Source organism: Annulohypoxylon truncatum (assembly GCF_022578515.1).
Source record: "Annulohypoxylon truncatum strain CBS 140777 unplaced genomic scaffold F4807scaffold_39, whole genome shotgun sequence".
NCBI lineage: Eukaryota > Fungi > Ascomycota > Sordariomycetes > Xylariales > Hypoxylaceae > Annulohypoxylon > Annulohypoxylon truncatum.
In genome coordinates, this window is record NW_025953825.1 from 292,680 (window position 1) to 307,651 (window position 14,972).

A 14,972-nucleotide genomic window follows, 5' to 3' on the forward strand; every position below is an offset into this window, starting at 1 on the left:
CTAAGCCCGTGGCTTCCAGATCACAATAAAGGGGAACCGAATTTAATAATAATTCAATAATCCATTCATGGATGTTTCTTCATCACTTATACCATAAACGTGAAATCAAACCGAAGATATTAGTTACATCTAGATAGCTAGCTCGTCAAGAAACGAAATCGCCAGGACATAGGTGGAACAAAATATCTACTAGTAATGTAGCCTCGAGGCCGGTCTATACAATTAACAACGCAACTCCATTGCCACGCCCAGTTCAAAATAAAAACTTCCATGCTTCGTAATCATGCGTCGACACTACCAGAAACGCCGTGCCATGATCCTCACCATGGTCCTCGTATTGTACACGACCATATTTGATCAAATGTGTGCACGCCTACCCTTCCCCTTGGTCCAACCCGATTTTTTTTATATCTTCCTGTGCTCATGGACAACAAGTCCGGCATTGCGGCAAAGAACATAAGTGCAATCGAAGGCTATACCCGTAATTATATCCTAGAGATCGCTCTCTACTCTAGGCCGCTACCCTAAATTGGTTGTTCTTAGGCTGCTCTTCAACCTTATTATCAGCTGGCTTTTTGGAATCTTGACTTGAATCTTCCACCTTGGACTCGACTTTTTGCTCTTTCTGTTCTTTTTGAGCCTCCTTAGCCAAGTTCTGTATACCGGACTTGTCTTGTTCCCATTGAGCATTGGCGTCACTGAACTGCTCCTTTACCTTCTTCTCCCGGTCTTGTTTGGCCTTTTCTTCAGCCTCCTTAGCTTGACGCTCAGCCTCCATCTCCTGTTTCGAGTTAGCACGTCTCCATAAAAAAATTGAATTATTAACGTACCTCCATATGTTTAATATCATCCACACTGGGTTCGTACAAATGCCAGATCGTGTAATGAGGAAGTCCGACAACAGAAAATTGCATGCGTTTAGCCATCTATGCATATCGTTAATATCAAATCGAGTCGTAGGGTAATGGGGGACGTTACCTTGCCAAAGCCTTCGGTTTCAGCGTGTTTTTCAAAACTGAAGGCCGGGAAATGGACACCCGATCTGAATACTCTCGCCTTAGCGAGAATACTAACACCTCCGACGCCATCAATTTCCATTTCCATATCTGGATCACCGTATGGGTCACGGAGGTAGGCAAGGTGAGGCCGCCATGTAGCGTACTCGGCGTATCCCTCTACAATCACAGCATCTTCGTCTAGGGTATCTGCAAGCGCAAGCGCTGTTTCAGACTCCTGCCACGAGTTCAAGTCATATGGTTGCTCGCCCCCAAGCCAGTCAGGAAGTGGTCGCCAAACATCTGTAATAGTATCAGTAACATGATAAACGGCTGCAACGATTCTTAGAAAAGCTCACTTGGAACAATGACATCCTTGTTGTGACGCATCAAGTCCTCTAGAATAGTAAATGGTGCTGTCTCGACATCGACGTCTCTCCAATAAACCCATGAATGATACGGCCGAAGGGTTGCGCTTAACAGCCAATTACGCGCTTGGGCCATCAGCTTTCGGCGACTTGCCTGTGCCGCAAATCCGTGCCGACTCTCCACATCTTGGTTGACCTTCTGACCAAAGTCTTTTTCGATGATTGATATTTCTCCGTAAGGTTGTTTCGGGTCTTCTGCAGCTTGTAATTCCTCGAGCTTCTCGACAAGTACTTCCAATGTTCTGTCTTTCGAGTCGGAAACGAGGAAAGCAAGGTCGACAAGGTGGTGAGGGTATGTAAAGTTGCGAAGATGTGAGAACATCATGTTGAGATGTGGTTCGGCGTCTCGTAGAGGCACGCACATGAGAATGCGTTCCTCTCTTTCCCAGCCGCGAGCAGTTCCCTGAACATTCGACAGGTCGTAATATCGGACAGTATCCATCAAAACATCGCTACTTGTACTTATGAGACCTAGTGAAAAGATTGACGTAAATACTCCGCTTCCCGATGAGATGAACAGCCAAATCAAAAAGACGACGAAAGCGATTATACCCAGCCGCGTTAGGAGGTTTTTCCGTCGACGAGCTGCAGGTGTCGCGGCGCGCGGTTGGAATCTGATTGACTATAAGTCAGTAAATGGTTCTCAAAACGGCTGGCCATATGGAGCCGGTCGTCAAGCTTCGTTAACGCGCCAGGGACGAAGGGAGGCAACGAACCTGTGAGGGGAGATATCGAAGGTATTGTTCCGCGGGTAGCCATTGGAGATTCCGGTGGAATGATGCCGGGACATCATCTTAGAACCGGTCGAAGATGCATATGAGGGTAACATTCGGAAAATGGGGGCGACACGCTGATGAGAGCGCGCGCAGGAAGATTTCGAGATCGCTACGGACGTACGACCTATCTTTAAAGGAAGACCGCCGTTTGGGCTGATGTCTATAGACGCGAGATGCCTTCACGGATTCATGGGCGAGAATAGGACAACGAATCCTATAAGCCGACAGTAAACAGGTCGAAATTGTGGGGTTCGAAAATTGGAAGGTAGTTTTTCAATTTCGCGCCGCCGTCGCCGCCGTCGTGGAATACATTACAATCAATACGAGGTATAGAGACGGAATAATCAAAAAGGTGTCGACTTCAGAAACGTGCCAATTACGCTAGCATCTATCACTCAAATTAGAACACCGATAGGCATGTAACGAGGATGAGCCATCCTCTGCCAAGCCACGCTAGCATTTATTGAAGCCGTTTCAAGTTGGAATGGTACCGAATTTCGAGCCTGATTGGTCAATCTTTTATTTTATGGAGACTTCATGTGCACAGACCATGGTACAGACTTCGACCGGCTTTTCAGCTCTTTTTTATTTCATTTGATTCATGCTCTTCTGGCTTTTTCAATGTTCATATTTGAGACCGACGATAAAATAGTAAGTATACCTAACGAACATGTAATGTTGGTCGATCTGAAAGATGATAGGCGTCCAGATGATCAGCCATGATATCCTCACTATTCTTAGAATCAATTATCATTTTATCATAATAGCTTATTGAGTTGTCTCTCAATTCTCCACGAAGCCCATAACCCATTTACCACATGACTAAATGCAAACAAATATCCGACGTCATGTCAGTCTTTTGAGAAACTCGCTTAGAATTGCCTATAAATCATCAAATAAAAGCCATTGGCCTCTCATGCTTAGACGCAACTAAGCGTCGAATCCCCGTGCCAGATTCTATAAACGTCTCTACTCCCTTTACGACCGAATGGGACAATTTATAGAATAGTCCCATCAGTGGGAGCTGTCGAAGTTCGAGCAGAGTTCCTTTCTTCGGCCCTTTCCTTCGTATGCTGCTCAGTGTGCTCCACCACGGCCAGCCGCTTCCGACTCAACATGCAAAAGCTAACAAGTATTGCAAACGCTCCAATGATTGTACATACACGCATATCTTCGTCGAATGCGTCGGAATATGCTTGTTTGACAGCGATCTGTTGAGCACGAGTCAGACTGCCACCAGCACCTGCAGGTGAAGGAAGCCAGCCAGTTTTCAAAGTTCCGACCTGGTCTTTGATTCTAATCCCTACAATAGCAGAGGAGGCCGCAATACCTATACTACCACCCAAAACTCGAACTTCAGCCATCACACCTTGCGCAGAAGCTATTATATATTCAGGAGGTTAGCTCAGTAGCCTATCGATAGCTGAAGACTAACCGTGATCTTCGCTTGACGATTCCACCGTTGCTACCATAGTTGACGTGGCAACAATTATTCCAAACCCAAGGCCGACAAAGACCAAGAATCCCAGAGCTTTCGGTTCAAGCGTAAATGAGCTAGAAAGGGTTGATAGAAGTCCGCAGCCAAGGACTACGAAGCAAGAGGCCACAATCTGCAACTCAAATGTTCTGTTTGCCTTTCCATTGATGGCCCCTGAAATGACAGAACCAACGGCGCTTGCTCCTAACATCGGAAGCAGCATGACACCAGCCATGAGTGAATCCTTGCCGTTCACTATCTGCAGCCTGAGGGGGAATGCGAAGATGGTAAGCATATAGGGAAATCCGGTAAGTAATGTGTTGATGACTGCTACAGCATACACACGGTTTCGCAATAGACGCATAGGGAGCGCCGCTGCTATTCTATGGTTCCAGCGTTTTTCGACGAAGATGGACCACGCGAACAAAGCTAGCCATAAGATCACCCCAATGACAAGTGGAACAACGAAGACAGCCTGTGACCACCGATCTGTCATGGTGCCGATGTTTTGGAATGGGAATACAACCAGTACGGCTGCTCCAATGAGAAGGATTGAGCCGAGGTAGTCGAGTTCCTTCCAAGTTCTTCTCTCGGTATTTGGCAAATACTGAGGCTTCGGCCACATCAGGAAGAAGAGAAGCATCGCCACTCCGCCGATAGGTCCACTATACACCCATCAGTATGTCCAAACCGTCTTACTTCTGACGAGAAACGCACTTGATCCAGAATATCCATCGCCATGAAGTATACTCTGTTAATATCCCACCAAGTATCGGACCTAGTACACCCGCCATAGCTATCACAATCCCTATTATACCTCCCATGAATTTCTCTACTTTCCGCGGTGAGATCTCGGGAAGTATTATCATCGTAATAGAGTACAGTCCTATCAATAATCAGTCGTATTATACTAACAACCTAGATAGTCACCAACCAGAGCCACCGAGTCCTTGGGCAGTTCGGAAAGCTACCAACTGGGTTAAGCTTTTAGCAAACCCACATGCAAGTGAGAATACAATAAAGATGAGATATGATATGAGGAACGCATTACGTCGGCCGATGATGTCGGATATTCGAGCGAACAGTACAGCACATCCAAGATATGCTAGGGAATAGGCTAAGGCTATCCAATTCACCGTCGCCAATGCCTTGAATTCAATCCCTATGGCGAAGAGACTGGTGGCGACGATCGAAGTATCGAGAAACGATAGTAGCAAACCCACATGAATTCTAGTCTTGCGTTAACTAATGACGACGAAGGATGTCGAAAAGGTTCAAGCTTACCCGACACTGAGAATCGAGTAGCGAAGCCAAGGCAATTCTGGACGGAGTTCAAGTTGTAAACTTGAATCGCTCGAACCGACAGCGATAGTTTCGGCATCCTCGCTCCTGTTGGCATGTTCTAGACGCGGCTCCATGACCAATATCTTGAGGAAAGCCAGAATACGTTTCAGTAATTAAGAGGAATTTTAGTTTTATGAAGAATCTCGAAACAAGGATGACTCGACCCGAAATCCATGGTGTCACGATCCTTCACTACCCTCAGATACACGTGTGGTACCCATATATGTCATCTAGACCCTGCTGCCAGCTTGTCGCTAGATGGCCGCACTGGGCATACTTATCTCGAGCAAATACAAACCTAGAATCCAATCAGACGAAAGTGAACAAAGAACTTTTGTTACTCATTGTGATTCTTATCGTTACCTCGGCTGTTGCCCAAAGGCTACTTACACGCTTTTTGAGACTACGACCCGATAGGATTTTTCTAAGATTGTAGCTCGCTTTTGCTTGCTCGAGTGTGTGACTCTAACCCCACCCACAGCCCCTTTCGAGTTGTCCTGGGGTGACTAGCTCCCATCTGATCGGTAACATTGTATCCCTTAGATAGCATTCACGGCCGTATGGGCCCTGGTGCCAATTGTTTTGGGATCTTTCGCTTGCTCAGACCGATACAGATTCCCTTCGAATTATTGCTATGGCCAACGAGCTTTCAGCCGCCTCATCAATCTGCAGTCCCTTGCCGAGGCGGCTCGCGGAGATTATAAGGGGACCACTTATATCCGCGAAAGCATGCATATTATCCACCGCCCAGAAGCGACAAACATTCGCTATAGGCAGCTGAAAACAAGATACAGGCTTAGCCCCGTTCCCCAGATGCCAATGATCCACACTCGTCATGATGTAGTAAGCTCAGCGGCCGCAGCTGGGGTCCAAGCTCACACAGCATGTCAGTCACGCATCGCCACTGGGTACAACAGCAGCGATGTTCTCCATCCAACCTCAAGGTTATAACTATATCTAGCAGGTAATTACTACTCGTTTCACTCGGGCTCGGTATTCAATCCTGTCCGATATAAGTATCCGGGTTTTGTTTGCGATTAGATTATGCCCCTAAGCCTCGTATTAAAAAGAAATTTCTTCGAAGTCAGCTCTAAAAGTCATCTCTGAAATGACGGGCATTACCGTCACCGCCATAGTTCGCGCTGTCGGTTAAGGTTAATTATATTAATATAAACCGGTAGTGCGGCTCGTTTATTGCAGCCACACATCGAAACGTTCGCTTTTGCTTTTCTCGTAGTTCGCCAGCGGTAACGACCAACGGCCGAAGCAGTTAGACGTTGAAAAGCACTAAATATATATGTGCCGTAAAAACGTTTCGACCATTCCTAATCTAGTAGTAGGTATGTAGCGCATGTTGTGTCACGAGGCGGAACCAAAGGGCTAAGGAATAACGTCGTTGTTGTGCGAAGAGCTTTAACTACTCCCTTCCAGGGGATGCGATATTCATATATAGACTTTCCTTTGTCTGCAGCTAAGGGCTAACTGCCAATAGGGCGGCCTCGTACAAGCCGATTCCCGATCCTCCTGGGCTATTAGCTAACCCTGGCAAAACCTCTATCAACTCTCACAGAGGAGGCTTCTAACGTGTTGATATGGATAGGTACTTAACTGCCTAAGGTAGGTTAGAATTAACACTTGGATTTAAAATCCAGGCTCATTGTAAGCGATTTGTGTTGCTAGGTGATTAAGCAACTTTGCTTAACGACTTAGACAATAATACCTTAGTTCCATACGTATGTAAATTGCTTCGGGCTTTTGAGATTATGAGTACATAGCAAGGTTAGGAATAGCTTCACACTTATCTTAAGTGTAATTATTACGCAGTTGGCCATTAATATTGCGCCACTTAATTTAAGTATCCAATCATTCAATCAGTTATCTGGCACCTGCCTGGTGGCGACCAGCAGCCTGCTTCGATAGGTAGACATTCATGCATCAGAGCCCAAAGTGTGTAGATAGTAAAACTTACCTACATGGTACCTGTCTGACAGCCCCGTAAGAGTAGTTGATATTGATAACACCGTCAAGTGATACCTAGTACCAGTGGCCCAGTCAGGTAATCAGCCTGCACGCAAATTCCCAAGTACTTTCGGTCATATCAACCCGACGCCTGTTACCTCCCATATATGATAAGCATTTGTGTTTTGTTTTACGATAATGTTGCATAGCTGTTTAAAAGGCGTCAACTATCATAAGTCTAACTTTCTTCCGGCTATATTGATCTTCATATAAATATACTTGGTATAATCATGAGTACTGAAAGATTATGCAACTTCTGTGGCGAAATCAATTTCGAAGCCTTAAGAAATCCCTTGACCTCGGACTTGCCTGCTCTTCAAGAAGGCCGGGCAGATACTGCCCGACATCCCTTCAAAGACAAAGGGGACGATGCCCACAAGCTAACTAGACTTGGCACATTTGGTGATATTCTTCTGAGGGGCAAGACATGTCGATTATGTCACTTCATAGGGGATACTTTAACCAGGCACAAAACGGGCCAACTACTTGAAACAGATGTATGTGACGCAGAGGCGTCTTTCTTTGGCGTATACTGCGACCCGAAAGGAAAATACTACTGGATCCGTCGGCTGTCCATCATGGTCGAGATTGGAACCGATGCATATAACATCGGTGGCCCGAAGAAAAGCCTGTTTTATGCTTTCCAGGCTTGCAACATCGGCGCGGCGACTATCCAAGTTGACGATAAATTCTTAGATCCTCGACTTGGTACTGACATGATGATATTTGGAGGTCGTTGGCGCCCGCTTCAGCTTGATCTCCGATGGGTCCGCCGATGGATTAACATCTGTGAGACGGATCACGGCGACACATGCAAGCGGGCTGACGTGGGCTTGGGGAGTAGGCTGGAGAGAATCCGTTTTATTGATGTCAAGAAAAGATGCGTAGTCACCCTGACAAGCATTCAGCTTTCGGATTATCACTATATTGCTCTCAGCTACGTGTGGGGAGGGCCACAGGAACTGAAACTTACCAGCTCCAACAACGACAGAATGGCGCAACAAGGGTCTCTGGCTATGAATCTACCACGGACTATAGAGGACTCGATACTGGTAACAGAGTCTCTAGGGATTCGATATATTTGGGTGGATTCTTTATGTATCATTCAAGACGACGATGGGGACAAGGCAATCCAGATTAGGGCCATGAGTCAGATATATGGTTTCGCCCACCTAACAATTATAGGTGCATCATCGTCCAGCGTCCACGGAGGTCTACCTGGTATACGACCCGGAAGCCGTTCTCTGGAACAGCAAGAGGTAATAGTTCTGCCTGAGAGGAAGACTGGCTCTACTGGCAATGTGCTACCGGGTTTATCCCTTATGACAACATTAGACCCTATCGCCCATCCTAATGAGCACTTCTTGGAACGTACACCCTGGAATAGCCGGGGTTGGACCATGCAAGAGCGCGTGCTGTCTCGCCGCGTACTTGTCTTCATGCAGGAGCAGGTCTACTGGATATGTCGGGAAGCCATGTTCTGTGAAGAATCCTACTTCGAGAACAACAATCTCCGCTTCCACAGATTCCACGCCAACGCCACCGAGGGTACTTTAACAAAGTCTTTTAGGAATTTCTATGAGCCCGAGGATGACCAAATACGCTTCTGGAAGACGTACCAGATTCTCGTCGCCAGTTACACTCGTCGGGCCTTCACTTGTCAAGGCGATGTATCTGATGGATTTCTTGCCATACTTCAGGGGATGTCGGCTCTTTCAGGCAAAGAGTTTACTTGGGGTCTACCTCGATCCCACTTTGAGCAGGGCCTGCTCTGGAACTCCTTTACCGGTCTACAACGTAGAGAAGAGTATTCGACTCTTCCGATGACGTCTTTGCATGTCAAGGTTCCTTTCCCTAGCTGGTCGTGGATGGGCTGGATAGGCGAGGCGTTTGTCTGTATCGGGGACGACCGCTACGATATAGACCTAGGGTAAGTTGAACAAACCCCTTGAAAAATCGTAGCAAGATCTATTAGCCCACATTAGCTCTTAGGGAAGTTCCCGAGATACTCTGTTTTGAGCATTACCATTCCCCCCTCCGCCTCGAACGTGTGAGAAAGGCGACAGTAGGATATGACTTGATAGCGTCGCATGATTGCGCAAGTTGGAAGGCTCATCACAACCAACCTGTTACGCTATCCGATATTGCCGCCCAAAACCCACGGCTTCTCTCAAAAGAGCTTGGCGATGTTCCCGAAACGCAGTTAATCTTCTTCTGGACGAGCTCTGCTATCTTGACTTTGGCCCAGCCGGCGGACGACGCAAATCGGTCCTTTACAATCGTGGACTCACATGGGAGCATAGTCGGCTCTACAGGAACTGTAGGGCCTAAGTCGAGTGGAAGTCAAGGCCGGCATGAATTCATCGTCATAGGTAGCCGGCGAAACCAGTTCTCGGATCCAATGCTACTACTACTCCAGATAGAGTGGCGAGAAAATATTGCCTATCGCGTCAATAGTGCGGAGATTAACGAAAGCGCATGGGAGGCAGAAAATCACACGTGGAAACTTATTCCACTTAGATGACTGTGCCTTTCTCCTTGATTGAGACTCGTATTGAAGGTAAAGTGATTGGTCTGGATGAGATATGAATTCTCGAACGATGTCAGGGATTCTGGAGGTCCTTAGATTAGCGAGCAGCTATACCTCCTAGGTACCTAAGCATATAGCTGCCACTCAGTCCATAGATTTAGCTGACATGACTTAGAATCTATCACAATTTGCAACACGCGAGGAGGGGCGACGAGGACCCATCAACCCTTTCGGCTCAGCAAGCTCAGACCACAGTAGCTCAGCCACCTGCACAGCCACATGTGACTTTTTGCGAAGTAAGCGAAAAGGACACTTGTGGCTGTGCTAATGTGCCTTGAATTTAAAGGGGGTGGAAGAGTAGTACCTAAGTAAGGGGGCATATTTAAGGACATTCGATTCGAAGGAAAGTATACCTATATACAAGTTCTCTTGTCGCTATATATGAGTGGGGTGTTCAGATAGGTGCACGAGGCTTTTAGACTAGACTTCAGTAACGCCAATGTTTAATCCCCTTACGTGTTCATGTATGTAGCACTGAAACCCAGGATGTGCTTCTAAATACAATGAGTGACTAGCTGCGAAAACCTATTCGCAAAACTGCCCTTATCAAGAACCTCCGGAATCTGCAATATACATAGCGAGTGTGAAGCCTCCAGCCGCCCCAACAGAGACTGGAAAGGGGTAGAACAACAATAGTCTTGTTGTGTGCTCCGCCCCTGTCTATTTCTGTCCGCGCTTCTTTAAACCCCCTGAAATCGGAACTAGCCTGGCTAACTCCGAACGCAAAACAATCCATAGTCAAATTTCAAAATCGTCCCTGCCATCAAGCTCCTGTCTCTCAACACACCAGACCGTTTACTGCTGAGCGATAACGCAGCCGGCTTGTCGTGCGCACGTGACCTTCCATAAGTTAAAGCAGGCTTTCTGCTCAGCCGTGCCCATGGCACCGCATTGCGGTAACGCTTTCTCGTACATACATGTCTCGTATTTCAACGTCTGCCAGAACGGTAGGCAGGTTACGACGATGTCGGCAAGCTCGAAACCTGGCGGGCCGGAGGGAGAAGGCTGTGCAGGAAGCGAAGACGAAGGCAGTGGACTTGGTGAGGATAAAGCTGTAGCATTCACGGGGGATGCGGTGCTAGAGCCTGTGATGGTGGAGATAAGTGCGATTGAGAGGATTGAGGCCTTCATTGTAGCGGTTGTGGTTTGTTGAGTTGATTTTCGGAGTGAATAGGTACCTTAGAAAGATGTATAGAAGCAGCAGTGAGTTGATCTGTGGAATAAATGAGAATGGATCTGATTCTTGTGTATCCCAGAGTGATGGGAGAATCTTGGAGGCATCTCGGTATATATAGGTAGGCATCTCAGGTAAATCTAAAGGTGAACATATTCATCCCAAGCCAGGAGTTTGACTTGGAGAGTAGGTGCGCTGATGAGTCGATGGTGTTAGTACGATACGTGCCTAAGTAATAACTCGTGATAGGGCAGCCATAACAGTGGTGTACGGGGTTTGTATTATACCTAGCCAACAAGCGTACGTACGGCCGAACGTTGGCGATACCGTCGTCTAAGACTCTAATTGAAAGATCAATGTAAGAAAGAAGGTATTTTGTGGTATTAGAAAAGTGAGCCACTAGCGATGTTTGAAATTATTGTGTCCTCTAACACCTCCCGCCATGTCTCCTACTTCTTGCTACCTACCTGTCTAGGTAGTTACCTAGGTAAGTAGCCACGATCACCTAGCCACGGACTTCGCATGAAATACAAACTCGAGGCAGAATCCTTGGTAAACTTAGGGTATGATCTTGGAAGTTGAGGCATACTATTCGATTGCTTTTAATCGGCCGAGGGTTTCTACGACTTACCTATCTAGAGTCATCGCTACGAATGCAACCACCAACTTCAAAATATTCTTGGGGTTAAGAAAATCGAAAATAGGACCTTTAACCTTAAAGGCGTTTAAAAGCCAGGTCCGAAGCTCGACTGCAATCATACTATCAACTCCGTAGTCCGCGAAGGACCTCTGCTCGCCTATCTGATCCGCGCGTATCAAAATGGCATTCAAGAAGCGCCTCTCGATGATTTGAGATATTACGACATGTAGCGAGGGAGCGTCAGATACCCCTGAGAAGAGATCGACGGCTTTCGGTGGCACAGATTCTAATTAGGGAGCTGAAGCCATGGCTTTGACGAGACTAGCATTTCCCCTTGTTTCGCGACGCCTGGCGTCAGGCGCTTCCATTTAAGCTTGCAAGGTGATGGCCCGTTGGCTATCTAAAACTATATATGAACTTCATGTATACGTGTCGTGAATTCGCAGATCTGCGTGGTTTCCAGTCCTCTGACTAAGCGAAGTAGCGGGTATCAAAGGACCCTCGAAGACGTCTTCACCAGTCGTGCTGAGCAAAGTCCGTGATCTGTAAGAATTCCTCCTCAATCATAGGCTGCAGTTCGCGTCATAACAAAATAGTAACCGATATCGACATAGTTGCGCAGAGAAGTCGAGAAAGTTACCTATTTGTGGCGCAGTAGTTGGTCTCGGTCGCTATCCCTACTGCCCTGGCCACGGAGGATGTTATTAAGATGTCGAGTGCGTCGTCTTTACCACTGAGCGAATTATGTAGGTTTTATATCCTAACATACTTTGGACTGATGCTTCTATGCTAGTTCTAGGCAGGCATAATCTCATATAATTGTTCGGGAAGCCCCATGGTCGCCTGGATGATACCTCCCATTGCGCTCCCAGTATCATCGCAGGTTTGAACAGCTCTTTCCACGTTGGAAGTATTGGAGAAATCTCCGCGAACTACGCCAACCTGTGTACTAGAACGTCGAGATAATCTACAATTCCCCCTTGAAGTTGGCTTGTCGTCACCGGATGGACCCACGAAGGTTAAATGTCTAATACTCAGGCCCGGCATCTAGGCTGTAAGACTACTTCCCAACCCCCCTTAGGCAACCGAATAAGAGGCAGGCTTTGTTATAATCTAAGAGCGCTGATTAGCTTGTTGGTGCAAGCTAACTAAGAGTCAGTGCTAGTGCCGAAACTGATACGTGAATGGACTACACCCGCCCGAGTCGGATCGTGGCAGGCCCAATCTGAATGATTGAGAAGCCCCTTGACGGCTTGGGCATATTAGTTATCAACTGGAGTAGTTTAATCAACCGATTTATTCTACACCAGAGAACTAAACAATTTCTATATTCCCCTAGCTAGTTCTTTTCTCTTTTTCCTCCCCTTACACCACAAACACTTTTCGGCTAATCCTTGGAGGAGAACAGGCTGGATAAGAGGATAAATAAATGATGAATATAAACAAAGACGGTCAATTATTTACCCGCCCTGATCTCATTAGCAATTTTCTCTGCGAGTGCATACACCAAGGCTTGGGGATGACCTGAAGGCAACATAGCAAAGGAGCTTGTATCCACGATTCGCAGACCGGACACTCCAATTACCCTACAACTAGTATCAACCACAGCATTTGGGTCGTCGATCCTCCCCATTCTACAGGTCACCGAGGCGTGAAAGAGTGCCGACAATGTCTTCCGGATGGTGTCAAGGATTTGCTCATCTGTCTCCACAGCCGGACCCGGGGAATGCTCCACTGGATCGGCCAGCACTGCCTTGATGGCCTTTGTGGAAAAGAGCTGGCGAGCCCTCTTAAAACCGGCAACGGCGACCTCTTGGTCGACAGGATCGGTCAACCAGTTAGGATCGACGACCGGAAGGTCCGCCGTATCAGCAGACTTAATAGTTACCGTACCACGCGACCTCAGAGCCATGGGTGCGACCAGAAGGGTAACATAATTGTACCCATCTTTAGGTCCCCCTATGAACATTGGGCTGGTATAATCTCCATAGTATGCGTCCATCGACATGTACTCAATATCAGGAAACGAGTCAGGTAGTTCGGATAGAGCGGCAGTTGCTTCCTTGGAGAGTAAATCCCTTGGGATCTTCTCCCAAGCTACGTAGTCCGTCCCTGAGTGCGAAAGTGGGCCTCGGGCTTTTGTGAAATATTCGACGAGGTTTGGAATGGCCATAGCAGGATCAGAAGTCTCTCCGAGTATTGTGCTGAGCTGGACCCGATATGATGGCCCGTACATCACATGGTCTTCCAGGTTCTGCCCCACACCAGGCCGGTCGGCGATGATGGGAATGTCAAATTTTTTCAGTGTCTCTGCGGGTCCCACTCCGGAAACCATCAGGAGCTGTGGAGATTGGAAAGCACCGGCCGAAAGGATGATCTCTTTCCTAGCCTTTAGGCGAAGACCGGAGTCAACAATCACTGCTGTGGCTCGCTTCTGTCCATCGAACAAGATCTTCTTAGCCAAGGTCTTCTGGAAGACCTTCACATTGTGTCGGGCCTGGCAGAGATCCAGAAAAGCCGTCTGCGCAGAGCTCCGTAAAGCAGTGGTGGGGTCAACCGTATTCGTGCAATACTGAGCCCCCAAAAGATTACCACAGTTAAAGTCATCAGTAGTGGGAATGCCAATTTCGTTGAAGGCAGCTTCGAGATGAGTTGAAAAGGGCCGGATGTTGTTATAGAAAGAGACTTGGAGCGGGCCACCCTCTGGGCTAAAGGCTTTTGGATTATACTGTGGCATTTTATGGGGAGTCCAGCTTGCATGATCGGCAGGGGTGAAATGACAGCTTTTTTTAAAGTAAGGCAGCAAATTATCGAAGGTGTATGACTGGTCATCGACCATGTCCGCCCATCGCTGAAGAGATCCAACATCTGGACGAACGTACATCATGAAGTTCCTTCCTGAGCTGTACAAAAGTTTAGTTGAAAATCCATGTTGTTTTCACATGAAACACTCTACCTGCCGCCCAAACATTTCCCACGTGGATAATGCAACTCCCTACCAGAAGCACCATTTTGTGGCGTCGTCGTAATGCCCCAGTCTACTGCTGGATTCGTGTCTTGGGGCGAAGTCCCAATGAATGCACAAGCGCCGAGTGGAGTTGACGATAACATAGGATTTCCAATCTGGTAATATGTTCCCGCCTCGACGACTGCAACCGACACTGTTGGGTCTTCGGACAGCCGCGCGGCCAGGGTAAGACCAGCCGTTCCGCCTCCGACAATGACGAAGTCGTATGAAGCTTCCATTTTATTAGTTAGGTATGTTGGGTATAAGGGAGTGAAAATATTTAAGATAGTAGCTGAGATGCAAGTGAAGATATATTGCGATTAGAAGGTTGAGGAAGTTATCCCTTACATACACAATAAGCTACATAACATCTAGCAGTTTACTTAGTTGGTGGATTGGCTACCTGTACGTGTTTCCAATAACTTTGCAGACGTCTGTTGGAGGTATGCGGAATATAAGTGGGAATGGGTTCCAAAACCAACTGCTATTTGCCTTGTTCCATCATAATTATTCAACCCCTTA

The 14,972-nt window shown here is 47.1% G+C and overlaps 5 protein-coding genes across 5 annotated transcripts; 1 reads left to right on the forward strand and 4 right to left on the reverse strand.

Moving 5' to 3' along the window:
* Window positions 1–41: 41 nt before the first annotated feature.
* F4807DRAFT_441745 (glycosyltransferase family 62 protein) lies at window positions 42–2,568 on the reverse strand. Its single transcript, XM_047999414.1, has 5 exons — window positions 2,140–2,568; window positions 1,355–2,037; window positions 979–1,298; window positions 831–926; window positions 42–781 (listed from the first exon to the last, which is right to left on the reverse strand). Exons 1-5 carry the CDS (start codon window positions 2,250–2,252, stop codon window positions 512–514), a joined length of 1,482 nt encoding a protein of 493 aa, XP_047850398.1. The 5' UTR covers window positions 2,253–2,568; the 3' UTR covers window positions 42–511.
* Window positions 2,569–3,197: 629 nt separating this feature from the next.
* On the reverse strand, window positions 3,198–5,094 carry F4807DRAFT_464340 (major facilitator superfamily transporter; the record flags this gene model as incomplete). The annotated part of the gene is made up of 5 exons (XM_048002106.1): window positions 3,198–3,580; window positions 3,635–4,341; window positions 4,394–4,562; window positions 4,611–4,906; window positions 4,961–5,094. 5 exons carry the CDS (start codon window positions 5,092–5,094, stop codon window positions 3,198–3,200), a joined length of 1,689 nt encoding a protein of 562 aa, XP_047850399.1.
* A 2,175-nt stretch (window positions 5,095–7,269) lies between these two features.
* Window positions 7,270–10,092, forward strand: F4807DRAFT_470637 (HET-domain-containing protein; the record flags this gene model as incomplete). The annotated part of the gene is made up of 3 exons (XM_048002837.1): window positions 7,270–7,273; window positions 7,490–8,969; window positions 9,032–10,092. 3 exons carry the CDS (start codon window positions 7,270–7,272, stop codon window positions 9,561–9,563), a joined length of 2,016 nt encoding a protein of 671 aa, XP_047850400.1. The 3' UTR covers window positions 9,564–10,092.
* A 332-nt stretch (window positions 10,093–10,424) lies between these two features.
* Window positions 10,425–10,828, reverse strand: F4807DRAFT_470639 (uncharacterized protein; the record flags this gene model as incomplete). Its single annotated transcript, XM_048002838.1, has 1 exon — window positions 10,425–10,828. The coding sequence occupies exon 1, from the start codon at window positions 10,758–10,760 to the stop codon at window positions 10,425–10,427; it is 336 nt and encodes a 111-aa protein (XP_047850401.1). The 5' UTR covers window positions 10,761–10,828.
* A 1,922-nt stretch (window positions 10,829–12,750) lies between these two features.
* F4807DRAFT_470643 (uncharacterized protein) lies at window positions 12,751–14,732 on the reverse strand. The gene is made up of 2 exons (XM_048002840.1): window positions 14,400–14,732; window positions 12,751–14,346 (listed from the first exon to the last, which is right to left on the reverse strand). Exons 1-2 carry the CDS (start codon window positions 14,687–14,689, stop codon window positions 12,900–12,902), a joined length of 1,737 nt encoding a protein of 578 aa, XP_047850402.1. The 5' UTR covers window positions 14,690–14,732; the 3' UTR covers window positions 12,751–12,899.
* Between the last annotated feature and the right edge of the window lie 240 nt (window positions 14,733–14,972).